We start from the raw sequence: 23,766 nt of genomic DNA, 5'->3' as shown, positions 1-23,766 counted from the left end.
TGGTCTTAATGTACTGCTCAAATTCCTTATAGAAAACACGGAAGAGTGTTTTTTTTATTAGTGAATTTACATGTATGAATGTGACATTTTGCCATTGCACAATTAGATTCACGAGGTAAAATTGTTTTTCTTTGTCCTTATTATAGTTAAGGAAACCGAGCTGCACATTCTCCCATAAAAAAACAAAAGTCATCAAGAATATTAACAATTATAAAACTATAAATATCTTTGCCATAATTTAGACAATGCCAAAATAAATGCAAAACTGTTCATTCTGAAAGAGACCTCTTTGACCTTGTTAACAAGCAGGTATTTGTGTGGTAATAAACATACTTTTTTCACAACAGATATTATTAACAAATGTATTCCAGGAAGTTGTGATTTAAGGAATAGATACAATATCCCTTTGATCTAAAGCACATACAGATATGTTGTTCTGAGGGAGCAAGGAGAAACACATTTTTCTTATTGGAGAGTCAACTGGATTAAGCGAGGGAAGGTCAAGAAACTGAGGTCTGGTAACATCTCTGAACGATTTGAGAGTTCCAGATGGAATAGCATCAAAGACTCTGGCAAACTCTCGAGGGACCACACCCTCTCGATTTGATAACCCATTAACAGAAGGACGCAGGTTTGGTGTCCCATAAAAGGCAATGGGCGGAGACGAGGAGTCATGTACCGCAATTTGATTGGAGAATTGGTCTGACATGATTTTTTTTTTTTTAAGAAGTTGCCTCCTCCCATTGGTCGATAGGCTTCGTCCGATTTGAGCTCATTTCCCCTATCAGCATAGCTAGATGGAGTTGGAGAAAGAAAAAAAAGCAGAAGCTAAACAAATCCAAAGACTCCGCGTGCAATATTTCTGGTGGAGCGGCGTTTCGAGTCTTATACCCGAACACCGGTTGGAAGAAGAATGCTCGAAAACAAGAGAGAGAGGTTGAAAACCTTCATAAGAAAAATAGATGAAAAGGCAATCTTTAGAATCAAGCACTTCATGAAAGAAAGGTAAATATAACTGTTCTCTACCTAAACCGCTATCACGCCGCGAGCCCTCTAGCAGTGGGTGGATGTGTTAATAGAGATGCTAACTTGGCTAGCTGGCTTTTCGCTTCTTATAAGAAACAACGTTTGGAATTCAATACAATTAGTTACGTTCTATTGTTGCATTAAGCATTTGCCCTGAATTACTTTTTATAGTTATTACTTGTGTTGCAAGAGACGTTAAGGTTCTTCCGAGTGGTGGCTACTGTAATGGGTCGCCCTGTGCACTCTTGCGGGACTACGTTAACATGCTGGAATTGAACTAGGGAACTATACTTAACACAAATATAAACGCAACAATTTCAAAGATTTCACTGAGTTGCAGTTCATAGATGGAAATCAGTCAATTGAAATAATTGCATTAGACTATGGATTTCACATGACTAGGCAGGGGTGTAGCCATGGGCCTGGGACGGCATAGGCCCATTCACTTGGGAGCCATGTCCAGCCAACCAGCATTCGTTTTAATCTCGAAATGTGCATTATTACTAACAGAAATGCTTCTCAGCACCCCCTCGCCCTCAGACTATCCTGCGGGTGAAGACGCTGGATGTGGAGATCCTTGGCTGGCGTCTTTACATGTGGTCTGTGGTTGTGAGGCCGGTTGCATGTACTGCCAAATTCTCCAAAATATGTTGGAGGTGGCTTATTGTAGAGAAATTATCATTGAATTCTCTGGCAACAGCTCTGTTGGACATTCCTGTAGTCAGCATGCCAATTGCATGCTCCATCAACTTGATCTGGGACATTGTGTTGTGACAAAACTGCACATTTTAGTGGCCTTTTATTGTCCACAGTACAAGGTGTGTAATGATCATGCTGTTTAATCAGCTTCTTGATATGCTACACAGGGGGTATGGATTATCTTGCCAAAGGAGAAATGGTCACTAATAGATGTAAACAAATTTGAGACATACGCCTTTTGTGCGGATGGAACATTTCTGGTATCTTTTATTTCAGCTTATGAAACATAGGACCAATACTTTACATGTTGCATTTTATATTTTTGTTTAGTTAGCTAGCTGCCTCCTAGGTGACATCCTGTGTCTAGTAAAAGCTGTAAGTTATTGACCACATTGTAAAAGGTAATCATATTTATCTGCTGTCTCAAATGCTTGTCAGCTAGTAGAAGTGTCTCAAATAGGAACATTATTGTGCAAACAGCTGGACCTAAGGCAATTTAAACAATGTATTTTATTGCATAGAACTTCCTATAAAATTAGCAAGCTAGTTTTGGGAGTTACACTTTGTAATTAGGTCGCAATTTAGACAAGTGTATTCCTGTACTACAGCTAGAGGATGCTTTGACGTCATGATACAGAGTACAATAGATCAGGAATTAATTTCACAGAGTTGCTGTTATTTAAAAAAAAAACATATATTTTTTCTTATGTGTCAATTATGAGTAAAGGAAAACAGCTAGGTAAACATCCAGGCAATGTTTTTGTATACACATGCTTACAGTCAAGGAAAGGTGTTTTCTTTACATTCAAAACAGGTCCAGAATATTGGCGTTACACCACCAAGTTAGCTGAAAGCGGTGTGTGGTGAGCTGTATGGAAACTCTGTTTACATTGTATGGAAACTCATTTCATGTTCCAATGCTTGGGTTCTTCTGGACAGTTCTTAATCTCATCATTGCCTCTCGCAGATGAAAATGCGTTACCTCATCGTCCTCCTGCTCCTCCATGTGGGTCAGAAGGAGACTACTATTTACTTATCCTCCTAATGGCAGGGATGATCCTGCTCTGAGAATAACCACAGACAGCAGGACCGGTGTTACAGCAGAGGAGACATGTCGGGGACACGTATGGGAGACATACCGGGGACACGTTTTCTTTGAGAACTCTATTTTTAGTCTCCTTGGGTCACCCACAGGGGGTCTCTCGTTATATAAAGGCCATAACATATCGCTGTTTAAGCCCCATCCAATAGGAACTGTGCTACACCCCCCCCCCCCCCCCCCCCCCCTGGGAGCCCTGGGCCGTTATCTCCTCCGCTCTTAGCGAGCTATGGTATGTGAATGTGACATTAATGGGGGTCGTCGCTCAGGTTGTTAATGTACAGTGATAACATGTACGGACTTGTCTACGAGAAAAGCTTGTTGAAGGAAACCTAGTTTTGTAAGTCTAGTAGTACTACATTGAAGCTAGGAATAGACAGGGAGAGGCTGCAGTGCCGGCGTCCATTTGGAAGGAGTGCACAACCAGTGGCCAAGAAAGGCCTAAATTACCAGCTGTTTTGCATGCCAATGGGAGTAGGCCTAACTTTAAATTAAATGGAGAGAGACACATCTGCAGGCTTGAGTGGGGTTTATAGTTAAACCTGAGGTTAAGTCAGGGTTATGGTTAAAGGGGCATGTGTGTCGCCTCCCAGCACAGTGCTAATGAGCACTCTCCCAGACTTCGTTCACAAAGTCAAGAAATGTTCTTTCCTTTTTCACCCAGGAACCTTTTCACTTCACAGAGGACTGGTGAATGCCTCATAGTTCTAGCTGTCTCTCCAAACTATACACAAGTCTTTAAACACTGTTGTTCACGTGACTAATCTGTACAGTACCATCTGAACGTTAAGGTAGACACTGGCTTACCCAGGAGCCAGGTGAGAATTTCCTGCCTGGTGGTGGGAATTTCCTGCTGTTGAATTTCCTACTGTTGAACTATCATGAGGCAACGGTGGAAGAAAGGCCTTCTGTCTCGGTCAGCTGAACGTGGAGGAAGTGGCGAGAGCCCTGCATGCATGGGCCACATGACTCTCACAAACGCACACTGTTCTGCAAGCCCTGGGCCTGGCGGCACGCCACAAGCCGCTTGTTGTTGTTTGGCCCCAGTCTCTGGTGACTTGTCTTTTCTTGACCACTCTGCTGCAGAGCAAATCGACTCCCTCACAGGCCAAATCACTTGGAGTGTCTGACTTTATTTTGTTCTAGCCAGTTGCTGGGACTTATAGTTGATTTGGCATATTCACTTGAATTGTTACTGAGATGTTAACTTGTGTTGATATATTGGATTTGTTTTTTGGATTCTACTGTTAGCCTTGGAGTTATTTTGTACAATAGGTTTTTTTCTGGATCAAAGGGCGACTTGGGTGGTGTACCCTGTCAGCCTGTCTGAATTTGAGGCCCCCCTCCTGGCGGTGTAGAGACACATTTAGCATTTAAGCCACTTTCCTGCAATTCTACACATTTTCTATGGAGCTGAGAGAAATTGTTGGTGTTTTAAGCAAATCTCCTGCAATTCTCTGAATTGTGCCATGGCTAATGCTGTTCTTTTGCTCAAACAATAAAATACTGTTAAATCTTTTTTTTAAATGTTCAGTTCTCCCTGACACTAGCATTTATTTTGGTGATTGTTAGTTCTGAAAGGATATATGTCCATTTGTCTTTTCTACATTTATATCTGGTTTTAGTGGTTAAATTGACACTTTTTCCATCCCTAAAATTAATTAAAAAATCCCACCTAAGGATTTCATATGGCAGAAAAATCCCTGTACAAAGTATTAACGTATGGTTCGGCTATGTGCGAAAGCTTTGGAGTCTGTACTTTCCCTTGTTTTTAATCTGAGCACTGAAAAGTCTCTTTTAAAAAGCTCCAAAAAGCCCAGCCTTAGTCATCTGATCTTTGCATATGACTAAACTCGATATGATTGGACAATAGAAAATCTGCAGTTCACATGACTGACTGGGCTGTACAACTTTTTCTGTTGTCCACTAGATGGTGCATTCATGCTGTTCATAACCGGACAATATACTCCTCATTGAACTGATGTATTTGTCATGGCCCATAACAATTAAGCCAGTCTTTGCATGTGAATATAACACATGTAAAAGTTAGAACATTTTGAGGTTGAAGTTATAGGGCAGATGCACACATTCTGTGCAGAGCCATGTGCCTAGAATAATATGCCTTAACAGAAATTTGCATTACAGACACACGACTCAAGAATGTCGTGTCCAGGAGCACAAGCTGTTTTTTTTACTGCCTTGCGCTGTAAGATCCATTTCTCAGCCGGGGGCTCTGAAATGCCGTGTTGGGAACACAAGAACTGACCAGTGGGTAACCCGTTTCCCCACAACTGCTCTCTGTTTACCATAGAAGGGGGGGGGGGGGGGTTTATCTAGTCCACTCATATTAATGCCCTTTAGCTTATGCAATGCAGCTGCTTTTGCAGACTTGATGATATTGTACACCCGCTCAATGCGGGTACAGTGTACTACCAGTTCCATAACTCTGTGCCCAGCCGCACATCGTCTGTACAAACTGATATGCTCATCTCAACGACAGCCTCTTATCAGAAGGCTGAGTGTTTTGTTTGATACTAGGAAGTATATTTTAGGTGTCAGGATTCTTTCAGGAATGGCAATGGTACAAGCTTTTTGCGATAAGCCCTCGCACCCCCATGTGACCATAGCTGTCGCTATAAATGTTATCCAGTGATTTTTAAACCTGAAGCGGATAAAGGGAGACATCAAGTGGATACGGAGTTATTGTTGGTCCAAGCTCATGCAATGCGTGCAAAGGTAAAATAGTGTGTGCAGACATGACATAATGGACTGTTTTTTTCAGCAGAGAAGTGGATGGTAGCGACCTCTTGCCTACTTGGCGGCATTACAGTACAAAGTTGACTGGATGTCTTTAAGCTATATTTTAATCCACCTTTTGACATGCAAGTGAAGTGATTTCAATTTCAAATGTCATTGAATTGACGTGGTCAGCAAAAGGGCCTGATGATGCGGAAGACCTCATCAGCAAATCTGTGTCTTTGTTGCACACTACCACCAAGTCTTGACGACTCGCTTGATCATGCCAATGTTATGTAGCCTATGTAATTACCCTGAAGAAATGTGAACCACACACATGCTAAAAAAAAAAGTGACCCTTTTGCATTTGACACTTTTTCACAGCCCGTTTGGTAACCTCCTGTATTATAGGTGTCTTATGTGGATTTACATAAGGAGTTCATTTAAGACTGCTGGCCATTTGCATAAGGGTTTATGCTGTGGAAATGCCCCTCCATTTACATTAGGATTTACACAGTGCATTTAACCTATTGACCTTGCACTGAAATTGGATGAACCTATGGGGTTAATTTGACCTCCTGACCCTGAAAGGTGTCATTTTTAACAGGTGCCATTGTCCATGTGTATTTTGGTTCTGTGTACGACCTCCACAAAGAGGACAAGTCAACCATTTAACATGCTCATTGTACTCGTTGCTTTGTAGCCATTTCCCTTCAGGCATTCTGAAGTTGACTGCCATTCAGCTGACACAGTGTCATTTGAAGCCATTTCATGCTGTGTTGAGAAGAGAGGCTGGTGTTATTCCTGTGGTGAGAATAGAGGCTGGTGTTATTCCCCCACCTCCCACTGTTCTCTTCCCACTGTTCTCTTCCCACTGACAGCTGTTTCCAAGCTAATGTCAGTTGACCAAATATCGGAGGATGACACAGCGTGAGGGACAGTGCCGCTTGGAACCCAGCCATCTCTCTTTTTTTTTTTTTCAAACCCACTCTGTGTGCTGCTGCTCTTCTAACCCTTCCACGTTTTGAAATGCATCAATAAAAGCTAGAAAGACCTTTACACCCTTTTGACTGCCTGCCATTGCTCCCGGGTCCAGAGCAGAGGGCAAAAAGCTCACTCTTTATTTTTCACAAACGCTGCTTGTGTTCAGACCGGCACTCTCTGTAGCAACTGAAGAAGCGGGTTAGGACAAGCTTGGCTGGTCATGGAGAGGGGGAAAAGCCAGTGGGACAACCAGGATCCTGTGGATCCTCCTCGGGCAGGGGATGAGGCGAGGTAGGGCAAGCGTGGCTTTCCACTGCTTTTTATCTGCACCTGTCCACAGCCTATTCAGTGCCTATTTTCTAGTGATTAGGGTTTAAGCCTAAGTGAATGTCAATACTGAATAATTTGTGACTATGACGTCAACAGACGTCCTCAATGTATCGACTGCTGATTTTAGCCTGCTGTTGACTCCCATCAGGATTAGTCATCAAGGTCTCTGTCTAACCCCATTACCAGAGGGAGTCAGTAGAGCACGTCCTCAATGTCTCAAGAGTCATGATCATGTTTGTCTTCGAGGCTTATCAAATGGACAATCTATTAGCCTACGATTATCAGGTTCACCACCACTTGAGGGTATCACTGTTTGTTCAGTGGACTTGTGCTCATAGACAGTACATTGTGGTCAGAACAGATTAACATGACAAGTTACTATCACCATTCAGCGATATCATATCTCTATCGATTTACAACCTAAGAGATTGTATAGGCTTATGTCACAGATGTGCTTGTATTGTTCCGGTTTTGTTTTCTTTTCAATCTGTCTCTAGTGCTGGGCTAGCTGAGTTGGGTGAAAAGAAACTGATACTTTTCTCAGCACGTAGGTAGTGGGCCAAGGTTCAAGGCCTCTGCTCTGCCAGCAGATATAGGAGACTAAAAAAATAATAATAATAATTGGGGCACTGACTTCCTTGTTTGTCTAGGTGGGAACAATGCCACAAAGGGTTTGGACCTTGTTCCAGTAGTACGAGTTTGTACAAAGGATGGGACAAGTGTTAACTTGAGCCCTTTCAATGGAGAGAAACATTCCCATAGTATAGAAAGTTGTAGGCCTATTGCTTAGAGTTGACATGATTGTCAGATATTCACATGTCTATACAATACATTCCAGCTGATTTTAATATCGGCTGACGGTGTTGGCAATAAGGTGAACATGTAATCTGTACTGGCACAGACCTCAATGGCAATTGGCCTTGAACAATGTCATATAACAATGTGAATTACTTCAGTAGACCACAATTGCCCCTAAAACAACGTCTAGCATGTGACAAATTGGTTGCTTGAATTTGAGTCATTCCCATGCATTTCATGTGCAGTTGCATTAGAAAAATGTGATTAGGGCCTCACTAGCCCCATGTAACATGTACAGTGGACTCAGTGAGATGGTCCAGAATTCTTTCATGATGGATTTAATTTTTCATTTAACCTTTAACTAGGCAAGTTGGTTAAGAGCAAATTCATATTTACAATGACGGCCTACACCGGCCAAACCCGGACGACGCTGGGCCCTATGGGACTCCAATCACGGCCGGGTTGTGATGCAGCCTGGAATCGAACCAGGGTGTCTGTAGTGACGCCTCAATCACTGAGATGCAGTACCTTACAGGCTGACTACACCGCTCGCGTTGCAAATACATTTAGAAATCTATATTATTCAATTATTGCACCCACACAGCTCGCGCGCACCAAAGATCGTCTGTGTTGCCAAGGGGTAAAATAGAAGTCAGTTCTATTTGTGAGGCAGATCGCGCTGCAAGTCCTGCTCTCCTGTCTCCTCATTGGTTTGTAGAAGCAGGTACCCATGTGCCATCTCCTCATTGGTTATACCCACGTGGGTGACTGAAAGACGAACAAGTTCAGTGGCGGTAATGCACTTCAATTATGAAAGTTGCCAATCGCAATCTAATGTCAAGAGAAGGAAACGGCCTGGAAGGAGGAGAGATGACTAGAAACAATACACGCCAATAATTGGCGGGGTAGAGGACCTTGTGCATTTTCAGGTAAAATAACAACTCACTGTTTATATCCCAGGACTAATTAGCTAGCAACAGCAAGCTAGCTAAATAGGACAAATTATCTAGCAAGTGCAAGGTAGCTAAATAGGACAAATTAGCTAGCAACAGCAAGCTGTCTAAATAGGACAAATTAGCTAGCAACTGCAAGCTAGCTAGCTAAATTGCCATACATGTTTAATGCTTTTCAACCTGTCCCCAAATTAATATAATTGGTTGAGTTTGTTTTGATATTTTAACCTGCGTGTCGTGATCGCGTTTGGTGTGGGGGGGTACAAAATACATTCATGCACGATGGCGCAAGCGCGCAGCCGGTTTGGGTTCCGTGTTAGACCGCTGTGCCACTTGGGAAAGCAAACTGAAACTGATAGCCTGCAGTACTGTATGACTGGTTGGCAAGCAATGCTCAAAAGCACACACTACAACATCTGTGCATATTCGTGTGCTACGTGGCAGGGCCTGCGAGTTCTACCATCAGTCTAAGCATACACATTCCGTCCCATGCTTCCTCTCTTCTGTAACGGACAGATAGAACAGGTCCTATCAGATTCTCATTCTCTTCATTAAAGAAAAGCACAGTGGCATGACCTAACCGTCAAAAACATGCCCCCATGAGGTGAAACCCAATGCCAGGTGTATTATGAAAGAAATTTAAATTCAATGTAGAGTAAGATCTGGTCAGATGCAGACAACTGTTTACATTAACACATTTGGTCAGGCTATAGATCTGTCTGTAAATACGCACTGTAGGTTAGTTTTTCTCAAAGTATTCCCTGGCACACTAACATGTAAAGGAAGGAATGGAATTTCACAGGGTTTTCAAGAGCTCCCATTACCCTGCTTTCATTGTTTTATACTCCTATATCAGCCCCTCCCCCACCCAGGCTTAGTCATGTGAGTATGACTGGGACATGTATCACCTAACCCTCCACACTAATAGGCCTGTTTACTGGTACAGAACCTGTACCCGGGGGGCCTTGTTTTCTAGCTGGATTACCCACTCCCCCAACGTGTAAGTTAGCCCTCAGTCAACTAGGTTACCTTCTCATTCCCGACTCACTCAAAGGTTGGAATGTATGTTCTCACTTTTAATGCCTGTATGTAACATGCTCCATACCCAGACACTCGGTAGCCTAAAGAGAAACAAACAATTTTTAACCTGGCTTCCTGAAACTGTAAAGTGTTTTATTATTTGAAGGTTTTGCCAACTGAAGTGAGATAATGGCATCCAGGGAAGTAACTTACACAGCTTGAGTGATGCAAGTAGTTATCCAGTCAACTTCGCATACATTTCTCAATCGTCCTTGACTGACGTTTTAGACAACGCCTTATTTCTGAACAGACTTGACCTATGACATATCCTAGGCCTAGGTTTTTCAAAGGGCTATGGTGTAATTGGAACTTCGTACAGCAGTGAGTGGCATGTTGACAATTAGTGACAGCTCATGTATATCATGTAAAGGTTACTACAAGCTCTAATCTGTTGAGCTGCGTGCACGTGGGTGGAGTGGGATTTTTGGAATACCAGACACCTTTTGGTAACATGATATCCTCGCCGGTCTCACTCCCATTCACAAGGGGGCGATTTCGAAGAGTCACCTTCCCTTGCTAGTAGTGGCTAGCTGGCAGCCTTTTTAGCTTCCCACATGTGATATAATACAATATTGAAAAAATATCTCTGGCAAATAGTTATACTTGCTGGTGTAACGTAAAACATACCCCAGTTCGAAATGTTGCTTGTGTATTCATTACCATTTTGGCAAAAAATAGAACCTTCTAATCAAATGGCTACCCCTCTTACACTGCTGCTGTTCTGTTTATGCATGCATAGTCACTCTACCCCTACCTACATGTACATATTACATACCGGTACCCCCCTGTATATAGCCTCGCTATTGTTATTTTACTGCTGCTCTTTAATTATTTATTACTTTTCTTTCTTATTTTTCCTTTTTTTTTTTACTTAACATTTATTTTTCTTAACTACATTGTTGGTTAAGGGATTGTAAGTAAGCATTTCACTGTAAGGTGAACAGATAGGGCCTGTGAATACCTGTTGTATTCGGCGCATGTGACAAATGAAATTGGCTTAGATTTATGAAGTGTGTGTCCGTCAAGGGGGTGGCCCTGCCTTTGTTGCCAGGGGCAATGGATCCCAGTGTCTTTTTAACGAGCGTCGCAGCAGTATCTCAAATAGAACAGTGGACTAACTAGGGAAAACCTTGACTATAGTTGTTCACCATGAGCCTGTTCTTCTGGTGCAATTCCCCCCCCCTTTCGAGTGTCCCTCGGTGGGGGAGTGGCACTTAAACGGAACAACTAGTGGTAGGGAGAGCAAAATTGGGCTTAATGGGACAAACGAATACCACAATTGAATGATGACGAGCCTTGTTTTTCACAATGCCTGTAGTGGTGGCAATAATAGCTTTCCTTATTTCCCATGGAACAAATACGTACTTACTATATGCGCAACAAATGAGAACAGCAAAACAACAATGTGCCTGTACCAATGTACCCATCTTCTCGCTGTGGTTCGGTGTGGAGTCGTACTGAAGCAGGACTTTCATCCCATAGCTGTTTGACATGTAACATTTCCTTCACTCGGTCATAACCAGTGGAAGCATTGTAGTTAGAACAATTAAAACCCCTGTTCTGAACTAGGCTAATATTTATGCCAAATGTATTCAGGTCCATACACCAATCGGCTACATGGCTACACAGCCATAGCATACAGGTATTTTTAACCTCTGCACAATAAGCATGAAAATAGTTAGCTACGTTACCTGCATTGGCAAATATCTTCAATCTCTAACATCACTACAAATAAAGAACCATGACTAGTTATTGAGTTTGAAATATTTTTTAATGAACGGCATGGAAAGCTTACATAATTGGACATTCAATTTGCATTAAAGCCTTTAGCTAGCTAGTTAGATTATTTACATCCTCTGGGTTTCACAAGATGACTTGCTGGGTTGCTCAGCAGTCCCTAAAACAAAGACTAATTACAATTCATACAAATGGCATATGCCCAAAGAGCAAGCTAGTTGGCTAGCTTGTTAAATGGCGATTTTGGGAAATTTGACATGTATGCATCGTTCTTCTTTACGTTAATTAACATATTCCTCTGAACTGTACATTATTATTATTATTTTTTTTACATGATTTGTTATGAAGCTATAATAACTTACATTTTTGTCAGCCATCTTCCTGAAGTAACTTTAGAGCCTTGGGTCGCAGAGCTTTATGGGACTTTTTGATAACCCCTTGATAGGAAGTCTGCATTTCACTTTGTTTGGGGTGGGTATTGGGATTGACCCCAAGTCTAGCTTTCGCAAATGATGACGTGTTGATTTAGTATATTCTTGTGCTGAACATCAAGTGGCATACCATGTGATCTGTACTGTTGTGGATCCATAGCCTTGGGAGAATAGGAAGTTTGAAACTCTACTCCCTGTCAGAACACTTGATGGGCTGGGTTTGAGCAGCTCTCTGGCATCACCACACACCTGGGCTTCTCAGACTTTCTCTGCACTAATGTAATTATGTCTTCAAGCTACGATCATATGTAAAGGATCCGTATCTTTCATTTCAGTCTAGCCTAGCTACTCTGAGCTTGTGGACATGTTTTTAAATACGGGGAAATGATTTATTGCTCCGCTGACTGTTAGTGCAGAAGGCGTGTGCCCTTACGTCACCCACTATGACGTGTCACACTATTTCAACACGAAGCCACTTCCTTTTAGATAATAGAAAAATCAGCTTTCACTGGAAGGATGTGCCCATACTGAGCTGAACTAGTTCAGAAGTCACTCGGCACCCATCATTATGCAGTAGCAGGTTCAGACTTGAAGGCCTTTGTTCAACTGTTTTCGGGTTGGGTTTTGTTTTGACTGGCTGCAAATTATGGATTGAAATCAGTGCTGCTACAGTGTGTTTTTATTCAGATAAGGTGGTCTTGCTATGAACAGGTATGAGTTTTCGGTCATCAAGGAGACTGCATCTGAACGGGTAAGACTTTTAAACGTCAGTTTGTGCTAAGTTGGTTGTCGATTGCTTTTCAGGCAAATTCTTTGAACAGCTGTGCAAATAGGCTAAATACCTAGGTTTGAGACTGTCCTGTTGTGTAGTTTTTATTTTTATTTTTTATTTTTGTGTAGTTTTTTGCCCTGTGAAAGGTCTAATGATGTCTTACACTTTGTAGCCTAGAAATGGCCATTATTTGACTTGGGCTTGTATGTTTTGACATGGGCTTGAATGTTTCATGCTTTCATCTACACCATAGCAGGCTCATCACGTGTGTGTGTGTGTGTGTGTGTGTACCTAGAAGGCCAGGATCCCGGAGCCGCCTCTTCACTGTTGACGTTGAGCCCCGTGTTTTGCGGGTACTATTTAATTAAGCTGCCAGTTGTGCACTTGTGAGGTGTCTGTTTCTCAAACTAGACACACTAATGTACTTGTCCTCTTGCTGAGTTGTGCAACGTGGACTCCCACTCTTTCTATTCTGGTTAGAGCCAGTTTACACTGTTCTGTGAAGGGAGTAGAACACGGCGTTATACGAGATCTTCAGTTTCTTGGCAATTTCTTGTATGGAATAGCCTTCATTTCTCAGAACAAGAATAGACTGACGAGTTTCAGAAGAAAGTTATTTGTTTCTGGTCATTCTGAGCCTGCAATCGAACCCACAAATGCTCCAGATACTCAACTAGTCTAAAGAAGGCCCATTTTATTGCTTCTTTAATCAGGACAACAGTTTTCATCTGTGCTAACATAATTGAAAAAGTGTTTTCTAATGATCAATTAGCCTTCAAAAATGATAGACTTGGATTAGCTAACACAACGTGCCATTGGAACACAGGAGTGATGGTTGCTGATAATGGGCCTCTGTAAGCCTATGTAGATGTTCCATAAAAAATATGCCGTTTCCAGCTACAATAGTCATTTACTACCTTAACAATGTCTACACTATATTTCTTATCAATTTGATGTTATTTTAATGGACCGAGAATGTGACTTTCTTTCAAAAACAAGGACATTTCTAAGTGACCCCAAACTTTTGAATGGTAGTGTATATGTGATGAGCCTAAACGCAAGTTAATCGCCAAGAAAGCATGTGGTTTACTATCTGTTTACAGCCTTGTCACAGGATGCGTTGATGCAGTCACTATAAGGCAGATTACTCAAATGGTCACCTTTTCTGTGAATCATAGAGATAAGCCTTTGGCCTGTCCATTTTTCATTGATCCTTTATTGCAGTTAACCTAGTCAAGAGTTGAGGAAATGTACTCCGTTTGCAGCGAGTCCACACAAACTACCATTTACATACTACTCTATTCCACTTATTAGACCAGACCTCTATCCATTATTTTAAATTTTTTTATTTCAGCTTTATTTAACCAGGTAGGCCAGTTAAGAACAAGTTCTCATTTAGAACTGTGACCTGGCCAAGATAAAGCAAAGCAGTGCGACACAAATACAGAGTTACACATGGAATAAACAAACATACAGTCAATAACACAATAATTATACACGGTGACAAGTGTCAGCAAGACAAAATAATAGGTTTTCACTCCTTTTGCAATTTTGCTTGTATCGCAGGGGCTGAAATGTGACGGTGGTTTGACTTTGAGCCAGTGGTGATATTCATATCCATCTGAATGGTGTGTACTTAAGGCAGCCCTCTGAAAGCATTAGGCTACACGGCGTGCTTGGAAAGCAGTGCTTCATTATTTACGTAATATTCATATTCGATACGTGGTTCGACATTGGCCGAGTCTATAAATCCAAACATTTTATTTATTGTCTCTATCTCCTCAAACTCCTCTGCTTTCTTCGGTTTATCCGTTTTTGCCCTGACAATGAACCCTTCTCGTCTCCTCTTCCTCTCTTCCAGCTACCCGGTGGAGAGTGGGGGACTATTGGTGAAGAAGGAGAGCAAGAAGGTGAAGACCAGGAAAGCCTTCAGTCTAGAGGAGGCCCAACTGGAGCTCCAGCAGAACAGAAACCTCACCAGACAAGCCCCCGTCAGGTAACCACACAGACGCACTGTGCAACCGTAGGCTGCATTTACACCAGCAGCATAATTCAGATATTTTGCCCAATTATTGGAAAAAGGATATCAAATGGGCTGCCTGTGTAAACGCAGCCATATGGATTTCAAGATTTACCATAGATGCTTAAACACACTTGTTTTCTCTTTTGTGAATGTGTCACACCTAAGGCTTCTGTGTTTGACTATTAATATCTGTCAAGAATTCGCTAAGCCCACAGACTTCACGTAACGTCATGCTGATGCTTTGTCTTCCAAAGGTCTCAGACGTTCGACGCGGATAGAAGTTTTGAGAAGACTGAAGGCAGTGGTTCACAAAGTGTACGTTCACAAATTCTGACTTTTTTTTTTTACCTTGTTTATGAATATTACGTAAATAATGAAGCACTGCCTTCTCAAACCACCGTCACATTTCATTTTTAGTCATGCTTTTTTCCCTTCTGTTCAACAGAGTTTTATAAAGCACAACAAAACATTCCACAAGCTGTTTCCTGACATTCCGGAGAGTGAAGACGTGCTACATGGTAAGTGACATTTGGAATATTATTGGTAAAATACTCATGTCATGGAAACAGCTATTCATGCTTCTCAGTCAAATCACATACCTGACCTGTGACATATTGTAAGCTAATCGTTAAAACGATAGAATGGTTCGGCGACGCTGCGGCACGTGTTGCCACAAAACCATATCTGGCAGCCTTTACGGCCATCACCGTCAGACCGGCAGCCTGTGCTTGCTGTGTCATCACGCTGCAAGGCCTTAAGTAACTAACATTCTCATGTCCTCCCTTTCTCCCCAGCCTACATCTGTGCCCTGCAGAAGGAGGTGCCCTACCACGGCAGGCTCTATGTCACCGAGCACCACGCGTGCTTCCACTCTTCCGTGCTGCTCAAGGACACCAAGGTAAGCAAACCTGACCCTTGATTGGCGACTAGGCTTTTCAGTTGAAAACATGGTTTGAACTTGGTCCTACTTGTGAATAGATGGTTTGGCCATCCTATTCGTAGCTAACGGAGAAATGTATTCCTGTACCTCTGTTTTCTTTCCCAATTATGTGTTAAGTTGAGCACACAGTTTATTAGGTTTGGCCGATACCCCGCGTACGGTACATTTTTAGAAAAACGTACAGATTTTTTTATTAATACCTGTTAGGGTCACCCCTGCACCGCATGCATGGCCTGTAGGGGTATGGTATGGAAACCTGGATGCCGCCCAACCCTACAGTTTCTTAATATGCATTTTACTTGGTACATCTACTGACTTGATTATTGTTTGAAAAGCCTTTTTCTTAGTGTAATGTGAAGGTCTGTTGCTCCTCTGTGTGTTTCTGCAGTTGGTTATCCCGGTGACCAGCGTGCACATTGTGAAGAAGCAGAACACCGCCCTGCTGGTGCCCAACGCCCTGTCTATCCGCACCATCGAGGGGGAAAAGGTCAGGGGTCACTTGCTCACCTATCACATTGACACTGCATAGTCCATCCCTTAATCAAATGATAAGATCTACACTGGTGGTTGTATTATCAATCTTCAATAGAGGGCAACCGATGAGTTACATAACACCCATTGACCTCTGATATATAACATTTTAATCTGTTCAATAACTGGGCTCATTTTAAGGGCAAAGGTTTGCAACCTTGTACTTTCCAGTTTGACGAAAGGGCATCCGAGCTGAAATGTCTCTCTCGCTCCTGTGTGCATTTTTAGTACCTGTTTGTGTCTTTGCGGAACCGAGAGGCATGCTACAAGCTCCTGCGGTCCGTTTGTTCTCGACTGGAGGATGGAAGTGCCAACAGCAGCCCCTTATTCTCTTCTACGGACAATAGCTTTGATCAGGGCAAGCTAGTGGTGAGTTAGAATCACTAGTATTTGTCTGCCTAAAGTTAAATTATTTTTTTTATCCCTGAATGAAAATACTGCAGATACGACAACAGCCCTTCATAACCTAACGTTACTGCCTCGTATTCTACTGTAGATGTTTTGCCCTCCATTTTGAAGATGATTTTAACCCAGTCTTTTTCCATCTCCCCAGAACTCCAGTCAGTCCAGTCTAGACCAGCTGGACGGGTCAGACCCCAAGCTATTCCTTGACTCGCCCCCACCCAACCCACACACAGGTGAGTGAACCTAACTGGAATAGTAGTCTGGAAGAAGATCAGCCTTTAGTCTGGGGGGTCTACTCTGGACTAGTACTTTTTAACTCTGCGTTGTTGGGAAAGGGCTCGTAAAGTAAGCATTTCACTGTAAAGTCTACACCTGTTGTATTCACTACATGCGACAAATCAAATTGTATTTTTATTGGGGGCCGGTTTCCTGGACACAGAGTAAGCCTAGTCCTAGATTAAAAAATCTCTTTCAAGGGAGAATTTCCCTTTGAGCGTGCTTAATCTTAAGCCCTATGTTCAACCTCTCCTATAGTCCCTAATGTGTAGAATGATAGTTTTACATGCGAGTGTTCTCTCCTAATGAATGGTGTATTGTCTAGGTTAAAGGGATATGGTGTGTTCAACCTACCCTGAAAGTACCCCCATTGTGTAGACTAACAAAGTTTTAGTCGGCTACGAGTGACCGTTATCTGTTGCCTGTGTACGTGCCTGACCTCCACATGCAAAGTCCAAGGTCATGTTTTTTAGAGTGACTAATGTGTATGTTATTTCTCTTCTTCAGACCTAGTGCCTCAAGGGAGCAGCTCCAGCCATAGGAGCACGCACACGCAGCAGAGTGATGGCTCCTTAGAGAACGTCTCAGGTAAACACACACAACGTAGGCCTGCGCGTCTGGTTGTCTCCTTTTCCCACTCGAACAGAAACTCACGTGATCGTACAAAAATAAGCTTTATCACAGCGAGCCACTGACGTGCAAGTCGTTTCACAGTTAGTCATGTGGGATTGCTTGATTTTATTTGGCGATGGAAAATGCATATAAAGCTGCCCATTACACCCATGCGCCCAACTCAGTGTCGTTCCCTCTCTCCTTGGCCAGGTGGCTCGTGGGTGTGGAGTGTGACGGAGAAAGCCCGCTCCCTTCTCATCCACAGAGAGACCAGCAGCCTCAACACGCTCCTCTTCATCTACCTAATACTGTAAGTGACCTCTAACCTCTCCACACTCATTTACCGAATCCTACTTCCTATCTCTACACTTAGTCTCTATTTGCTCAGTTTAACCCCCCCTAAGGTTGATTGTCCGTGCCCCCACAAATCTAATTTGTATAATAAAAAGCCCCATCAAAATCTGTCAGTTTAAGCAAGAGATGTCTATTTATTTTGCATTGGATGCGTCTCAATCCACCGCATCCGCTTATGTCCCACTTCTGCATCTGCAGTGAAAGGTGACAGAGCTAGAACGGTGTTTGTCAGACCATGAGACATCCCAAAAATCGTTCTCACAAAATCGGCTGTAGCGGTTCAAACGTTTACGATGGGGTTGTTGTCAGGGTTCTGTGCAGGCCAGTAAAGGTCTTCCACACCGATCTCGACAAACCACTTCTGTACGGACATCGTTTTGTGCACGGGGACATTGCCATGATGAAACAGGAAAGGGCCTATGATGAAACAGGAAAGGGCCTTCCCCAAGCTGTAAGCACAGCATCGTCTAGAATATGCTGTGGCGTTAAGATTTCCCTTCACTGGAACTAAGAGGCCTAGCCCGAACCATGAAAAACGCACCCAGACCATTATTCCTCCACCAAACTTTACAATTTGCACTATGCAAAGCGTGATTCATCACTCCAGGGAATGTGTTTTCACTGCTCCAGAGTCCAATGGCGATGAGCTTTACACCACTCCAGCAACCCTTGGCATTACTCATGGGGATCTTAGGCTTGTGTGCAGCTGCTCGACCATGGGAACATGAAACATTTCATGAAGCTCCTCAATACTCGAACGGTCCCGTTCTGTGAGCTGAGCCGTTGTTTCTCCTAGACTTTTCCACTTAACAGCACTTACAGTTGACCGGGGGGCAGCTCTAGTAGGACAGAAATTTGACGAACTGACTTGTTGGTAAGGTGGCATCCTATGATGGTGCCATGTTAAAAATCACTGAGCTCTTCAGTAAGGCCATTCTACTGCCAATGTTTGTCGATGGAGATTGCATGGCTGTGTGCTTGATTTTTATTTATTTTTTACACCTGTCCGCAGCGGGTGTGGCTGAAATAGACGGATCTACTAATTTGAAGGGGTGTCCACATACTTTTGTGTGTATATATAAGGAGACTGTTTAGTGCCAAAAAAGGGTTAAATAGTTTAAAATATATTTAAAAATCCTGATCTTCTATCTGTAAGATATGAATGAATGACAGACACTGCAGAACAAACTTCCTTAGAATGTTTTGGGGATTCTGTTCCATTTAGTGATTTGTTATTCAATGCGTTTCTAGGCTTATGCTCTGCAGGTAGAGATGAAACAGTATGAACATTTCATATCAGGGTATTGTTAAAATGTTCGGAAAGTACTGACACACCCATTGAAATCATTTCACCAAGTTTTATATTGAAAACCAACAAATGTAAAATTAGCAGCACTATGCATTTTTTGTGTGCATTAACAATTAAAGATGGCACCATGTGGCCATGCGGTAAACATTTCCCCGGTGCTGGTTTAAATGAACACAACCTTTTTTTTAAAGTAATCAAATAAATAAACAAATAAAATTAGCAGCACTCACTTTTGATAAAGGTTGCCGTGCCTCAGAAAGCCAGGCCTCTCAATTTGAAATGGCATCATGTCCTTTGCAATGTAATATGAAAGGGCTGCACTGAGGTCTTGAGCATTTTTGGATGCGGGTGCATAAGCAGCCTGCCTTTTTTAAGCGCTTGCTCGAGTGTCTGTCACAACTGTAGATGATGAAGGGACCAGTAGCATCACTGGGTTTACCTGCTGCACGCCCACTCTGTAAACAAGGGGACAGCAAATTGTATTATTGGTGTTACATTATAATTATTATTTTTCACTTACACACACACACACACACAATCTTCTGTGTTGCATTTGAGTATATGCAATGATCCCATGCACAATTTACATAAATACAATTAGTATTTATACAGCAGGCTTGTATAGGAGTCTATAGTGTTTCTCCTATTGGAGCACTTACAACCAAGTTGACGTCTGACTGATTCTTTTTTTAAATGAACAAAATATGTTGGTTGGGTGACTAGACTACAACGTGTTATCATGTGCAATGGGAGAATAGTCTGCAGACACGACGCAAACAACGTGTAGTGTTTTTAGAAGAGTAGGTAACACTGAAAGCATGTTTACATTATTGACAAGCTAAGCGGCAAGTTGGCTAGACAATGACACCCCCCCCATTCTGAAGTCTCCACATCATGCATTGAGATAAAAGTGAACTTACCTTGCATTCGCTATAAAGTAGTGGTTGGTGGTCATGAAGATGACTCAAGATTTGAAGTGTTACCCCCTTTCGCAGCGATATTTATTTTTGCATGCTCTGCAGACAGGGTGACCATCTTCAATTTTAAGTTTCCCTCAGCACTCTTGTAAAATCCAAAATACGACCACACTTCAGATTTGGTTCTCTTAGAAGACATAAAAATCTCCTGAGTGCTGTCACTACCTTCCGCCATGTTTTCAAACAAAACAAAACCCACGTTGCATGCTGCGCCTGCGTCCGACTGTTGCGAACTTTGTTTGATGCGGGACAATATTTACCGTGAGTTTTAATTTAAGCTGCATATGCGGGTGTGACTAAACATTGTTTGTGTTTAGGGTGGTACTACTGCTGCTATCATCCGGGTACATCGGCCTCCGTATCGTGGCTCTGGAGGAGCAGTTGACCTCTCTGGGCGCCCTCCCTGAATTCTCCCTACAGAGCAGGTATGACAACCCCACAACAACCATAATACAACTTCCACATAACAGGTCACAACCGCGGGACAACCAGCAACCATGTCACGTCTCAAGCAAGCCATGTACACAATTGCTTAATTTAAACTCATCCTTGATGTATGAACGTAAGCACAACAACCATTTTCATTGCGTGCCAACAGATCCTGATGGGTTTTAGCCCTCCTCTGAATATCTTTGCTCATGGCAGGACAGCTATATTCAGAGGAGTTGGCTAAACCATATATAGATCTTGGACCAGGCTTCTGCACGTTGGAAGACATGCCTCATCTGTGTGTGTGTGACTGTTCTATGCAGGCGTAACTGAGATATCTGATTATTTTAAGATGTCAGTTACGATATTTTGTGGTTATGCAAATTGCCTCTCCCTCCCTTTCAGAGCTGTGACTTTCAAATTCCCATAAGAGGTGCAGCTCAGTTGACTCGAAGCCAAATCTTTTTGTATCACGTGGGGTGTATTGTGTGTTCAAAGCTTTCTCGAAGTATACTCAACGGCCTCCTTTCTCTTTTTTAGGTACAAAGACACAACCATGATTGGCCAGAGGAGAGATTGACTCATGTTTGGAGGACGTGAAAATATAGCGCCAACTGGAGCTCTCGTGTTGAAGATATTCTGTCCTATAAGAACTAGGAGCAATTTTGAAAGTGTTCCAGAGTTGGCCCGTCGTCCCCATGCATATATGACTTTTGGAGCACCTCCCTGTATGAGTTCAAACACAGACTGGTAAACTAAAAGGGCTATATTTAAGAGAGCTAGACCCAGGCCAGCCACAACTCGCAGCAAGCGGAGCCAAGCCAACACATATGCACACAAATGAGCTGCTGTGTGACTTGGAACCAAAGCCAACTCTCAAACTAAGAATAAACTGAAGGTAGGTGGTAGTCAACTCCACCTGCTCTCAGATCATATTGACGAAGCGATTTCTCTGATTTCTAAGAGAACTCTGAAACCTGCGTGTGCGCTTCCAATCTGTATTCTCTTCATGAGCATGTGGTCTGTGCAGACTAGTCAAATTGAGTGTAGTCCTACGTTTTGCTGCTTATTTTTATTTTTATTTTTTTAACACCTACCGTAAGGTACAAGTGCTATGCAGAACCAAAGATGCACGTCTTTGGCATGAGTACACAGAGATACATTTTATTCTTTACCTCCTATCTCAGCATTTCATCACGGTGTTAAGTCTATCTGTATTTAATCTTTCACTACTAAGCCATCTGAGGGTCTCTTGAATGATTCTCCTGGTAATCAGCCATAATGATAACAATGAATTATCTTGTCTTCCACGGATCAGCCAGCCGAGCAGCCATTTTGAGCTTATCTCCTGAAGGTCTCTCCTCTCTTTTAAAGATCAGCAGTAATTTAGCCTGGCATTCGCATGATTTAAACCAGTTTTAATGATCAATACTTTTGGAGGCCACTCCCTCCAGTCTCACTGGATGTATGCATCTTCAATGCACAAAAAAAAGTACGATCAGGTTGAGTGTTGTCGCATTTGTAGCCGTAGAAATGTTCAACTTTTTCTTTTAAATTATTACTTTGATCATCAAAGTAGTTTTTGATATACCAATACTATTCTTGTTCAGATTAATATCTGATGACTTCCGTACTGTATAGAATGAACTGATGTTGTGTAAAAGCAAAGAATCAAACCTCTGTTCTCAACAGGCCTGTCAATGACTAAACGCTTGTTCCTACCGGTTCGGCTGTTTCAGGACTGTTCAATGGCTATTTAGATTAAGAAGCGCCATAATGTATTGTATATTATTGCACGTGTCTGGAACATCAGATACTTGACTGATATATTATGCACACTTTAATCAAGCGATGTTACGGAGGTCCTATTTCCAACGAAGGAAATAAATGTGGTCGAGAGAATTTATTTCAATATGCAAAAAAACATGCAGGCAAAAAGATGCATTGGCAAACCTGTAGTTTTTTTTTATTATTATTTGTTTTAAAAAATAAAGCAAAAAGAATGGCTCGTGAGCGAGCAAGTGCACTTTAAAAGTTGGGAACCTGTCAATCCAAAGACATCACATTTGACAGATGGTGGGGAAGCAGGTGTTAGTTCTTTAGTATTTTATGGCGCTAAGGCCTTTTGTTCTTCTCAGGGGTGAGGGCAACCTGCCACAGTTTCAGGTTCCCTGCTTTTCTTTCGCCATTTACTTTGTCCATCGGAGCGATAATGTTCTCTACTTTTCATTGAGCATCACTTTGTAACTTTGCAATATGTCAGTCTCTGATTTGTTTGAACTTATCTCGTGACATGGGATGATTGGTCGAAAAACATGAGAAAGAAAATCCATTAAATTGAAACACTTTCTCTATTGACGAGACATTAAATGCGTTGAAGTGACGTCTTATGTCCTAATGATTGGGTAGTTGTAGTCAGGTGTTGGGCTCAACTACACGCCATAAAGCAGTACTGTCTGTTCCTGTACTTCCCCACCAGGAGACAGCACACTTCTTCAAACGGATACAATGCAAGAATCTCAATGAAGAGTGCAGTATGTGTGGTTTTGCACTATTGAAGTGGTGTAAATTATTGTAATGTCCTTAATTCTATGGTCATATGTATTTATTTGCATTCTGTGTAATTCAAAGTATTTGTCTCCGTGAGATTTTGTTTTGGTATTGTTAAACAAATAAATCAAATGTTGCACAGAGTACTTTTTTTATAAGTTACATGCATATCATATTCATGGAAGCAACCTTTTCTGGCCTGGGAATGTAGCAAAGTATTTGACGGCTCCTGTGTTCCCTTTCTGTTCATAGTTGCACCACTCCAATATCGCCTTTACACATTACTAAAGCACCACTGAGGTGAGTGAAGTACTTGTGGCAGAAAATTATTTAGTTTTGTCATCTATACAATGTTTGTTATAAACTCAGCAAAAAAGAAATGTACTCACTGTCAACTGCGTTCATTTTCAGCAAACTTAACGTGTAAATATTTGTATGAACATAAGATTCCACCACAGACATGTGAATTAACAGAAACGGAATAATGTGTCCCTGAACAAAGAGGGGGGGCAAAATCAAAAGTAACTGAGTATCTGGTGTGGCCACCAGCTGCATTAAGTACTGCAGTGCATCTCCTCATGGACTGCACCAGATTGCCAGTTCTGGCTGTGAGATGTTACCCCACTCTTCCACCAAGGCACCAGCAAGTTCCTGGACATTTCTGGGGGGAAAGGTCATAGCTCTCACCCTCCGATCCAACAGGTCCCAGACTTGA

At 42.2% G+C, this 23,766-nt stretch overlaps 1 protein-coding gene across 3 annotated transcripts; it reads left to right on the top strand.

The window, feature by feature from the left end:
- Window positions 1-786: 786 nt before the first annotated feature.
- LOC139408978 (GRAM domain-containing protein 2B-like) lies at window positions 787-23,195 on the top strand. 3 transcript variants are annotated; one of them, XM_071153525.1, is made up of 12 exons: window positions 787-1,005; window positions 14,507-14,641; window positions 14,923-14,983; window positions 15,114-15,186; window positions 15,463-15,566; window positions 15,997-16,095; window positions 16,368-16,508; window positions 16,693-16,777; window positions 17,328-17,408; window positions 17,643-17,742; window positions 20,390-20,497; window positions 21,042-23,195. In XM_071153525.1, exons 1-12 carry the CDS (start codon window positions 914-916, stop codon window positions 21,079-21,081), a joined length of 1,119 nt encoding a protein of 372 aa, XP_071009626.1. In that variant the 5' UTR covers window positions 787-913; the 3' UTR covers window positions 21,082-23,195. The 3 variants fall into 3 exon arrangements, with proteins under 3 accessions (XP_071009626.1, XP_071009624.1, XP_071009625.1); XM_071153523.1 differs by lacking the exon at window positions 787-1,005 and adding an exon at window positions 6,423-6,835; XM_071153524.1 differs by lacking the exon at window positions 787-1,005 and adding an exon at window positions 12,362-12,624.
- Window positions 23,196-23,766: the final 571 nt, after the last annotated feature.

The sequence above is a fragment of the Oncorhynchus clarkii genome, chromosome 5 (genome assembly GCF_045791955.1).
Source record: "Oncorhynchus clarkii lewisi isolate Uvic-CL-2024 chromosome 5, UVic_Ocla_1.0, whole genome shotgun sequence".
NCBI lineage: Eukaryota > Metazoa > Chordata > Actinopteri > Salmoniformes > Salmonidae > Oncorhynchus > Oncorhynchus clarkii.
This window is presented reverse-complemented; position numbering and strand designations above follow the sequence as displayed.

Coding starts and splice junctions, on each gene's coding strand:
- LOC139408978 (XM_071153525.1), top strand. CDS start 914: ATGCTCGAAAACAAGAGAGAGAGGTTGAAAACCTTCATAAGAAAAATA. Junction 15,187..15,462: donor GAGTGAAGACGTGCTACATG/GTAAGTGACATT, acceptor CTTTCTCCCCAG/CCTACATCTGTGCCCTGCAG. Junction 17,743..20,389: donor CTCTTCATCTACCTAATACT/GTAAGTGACCTC, acceptor GTTTGTGTTTAG/GGTGGTACTACTGCTGCTAT.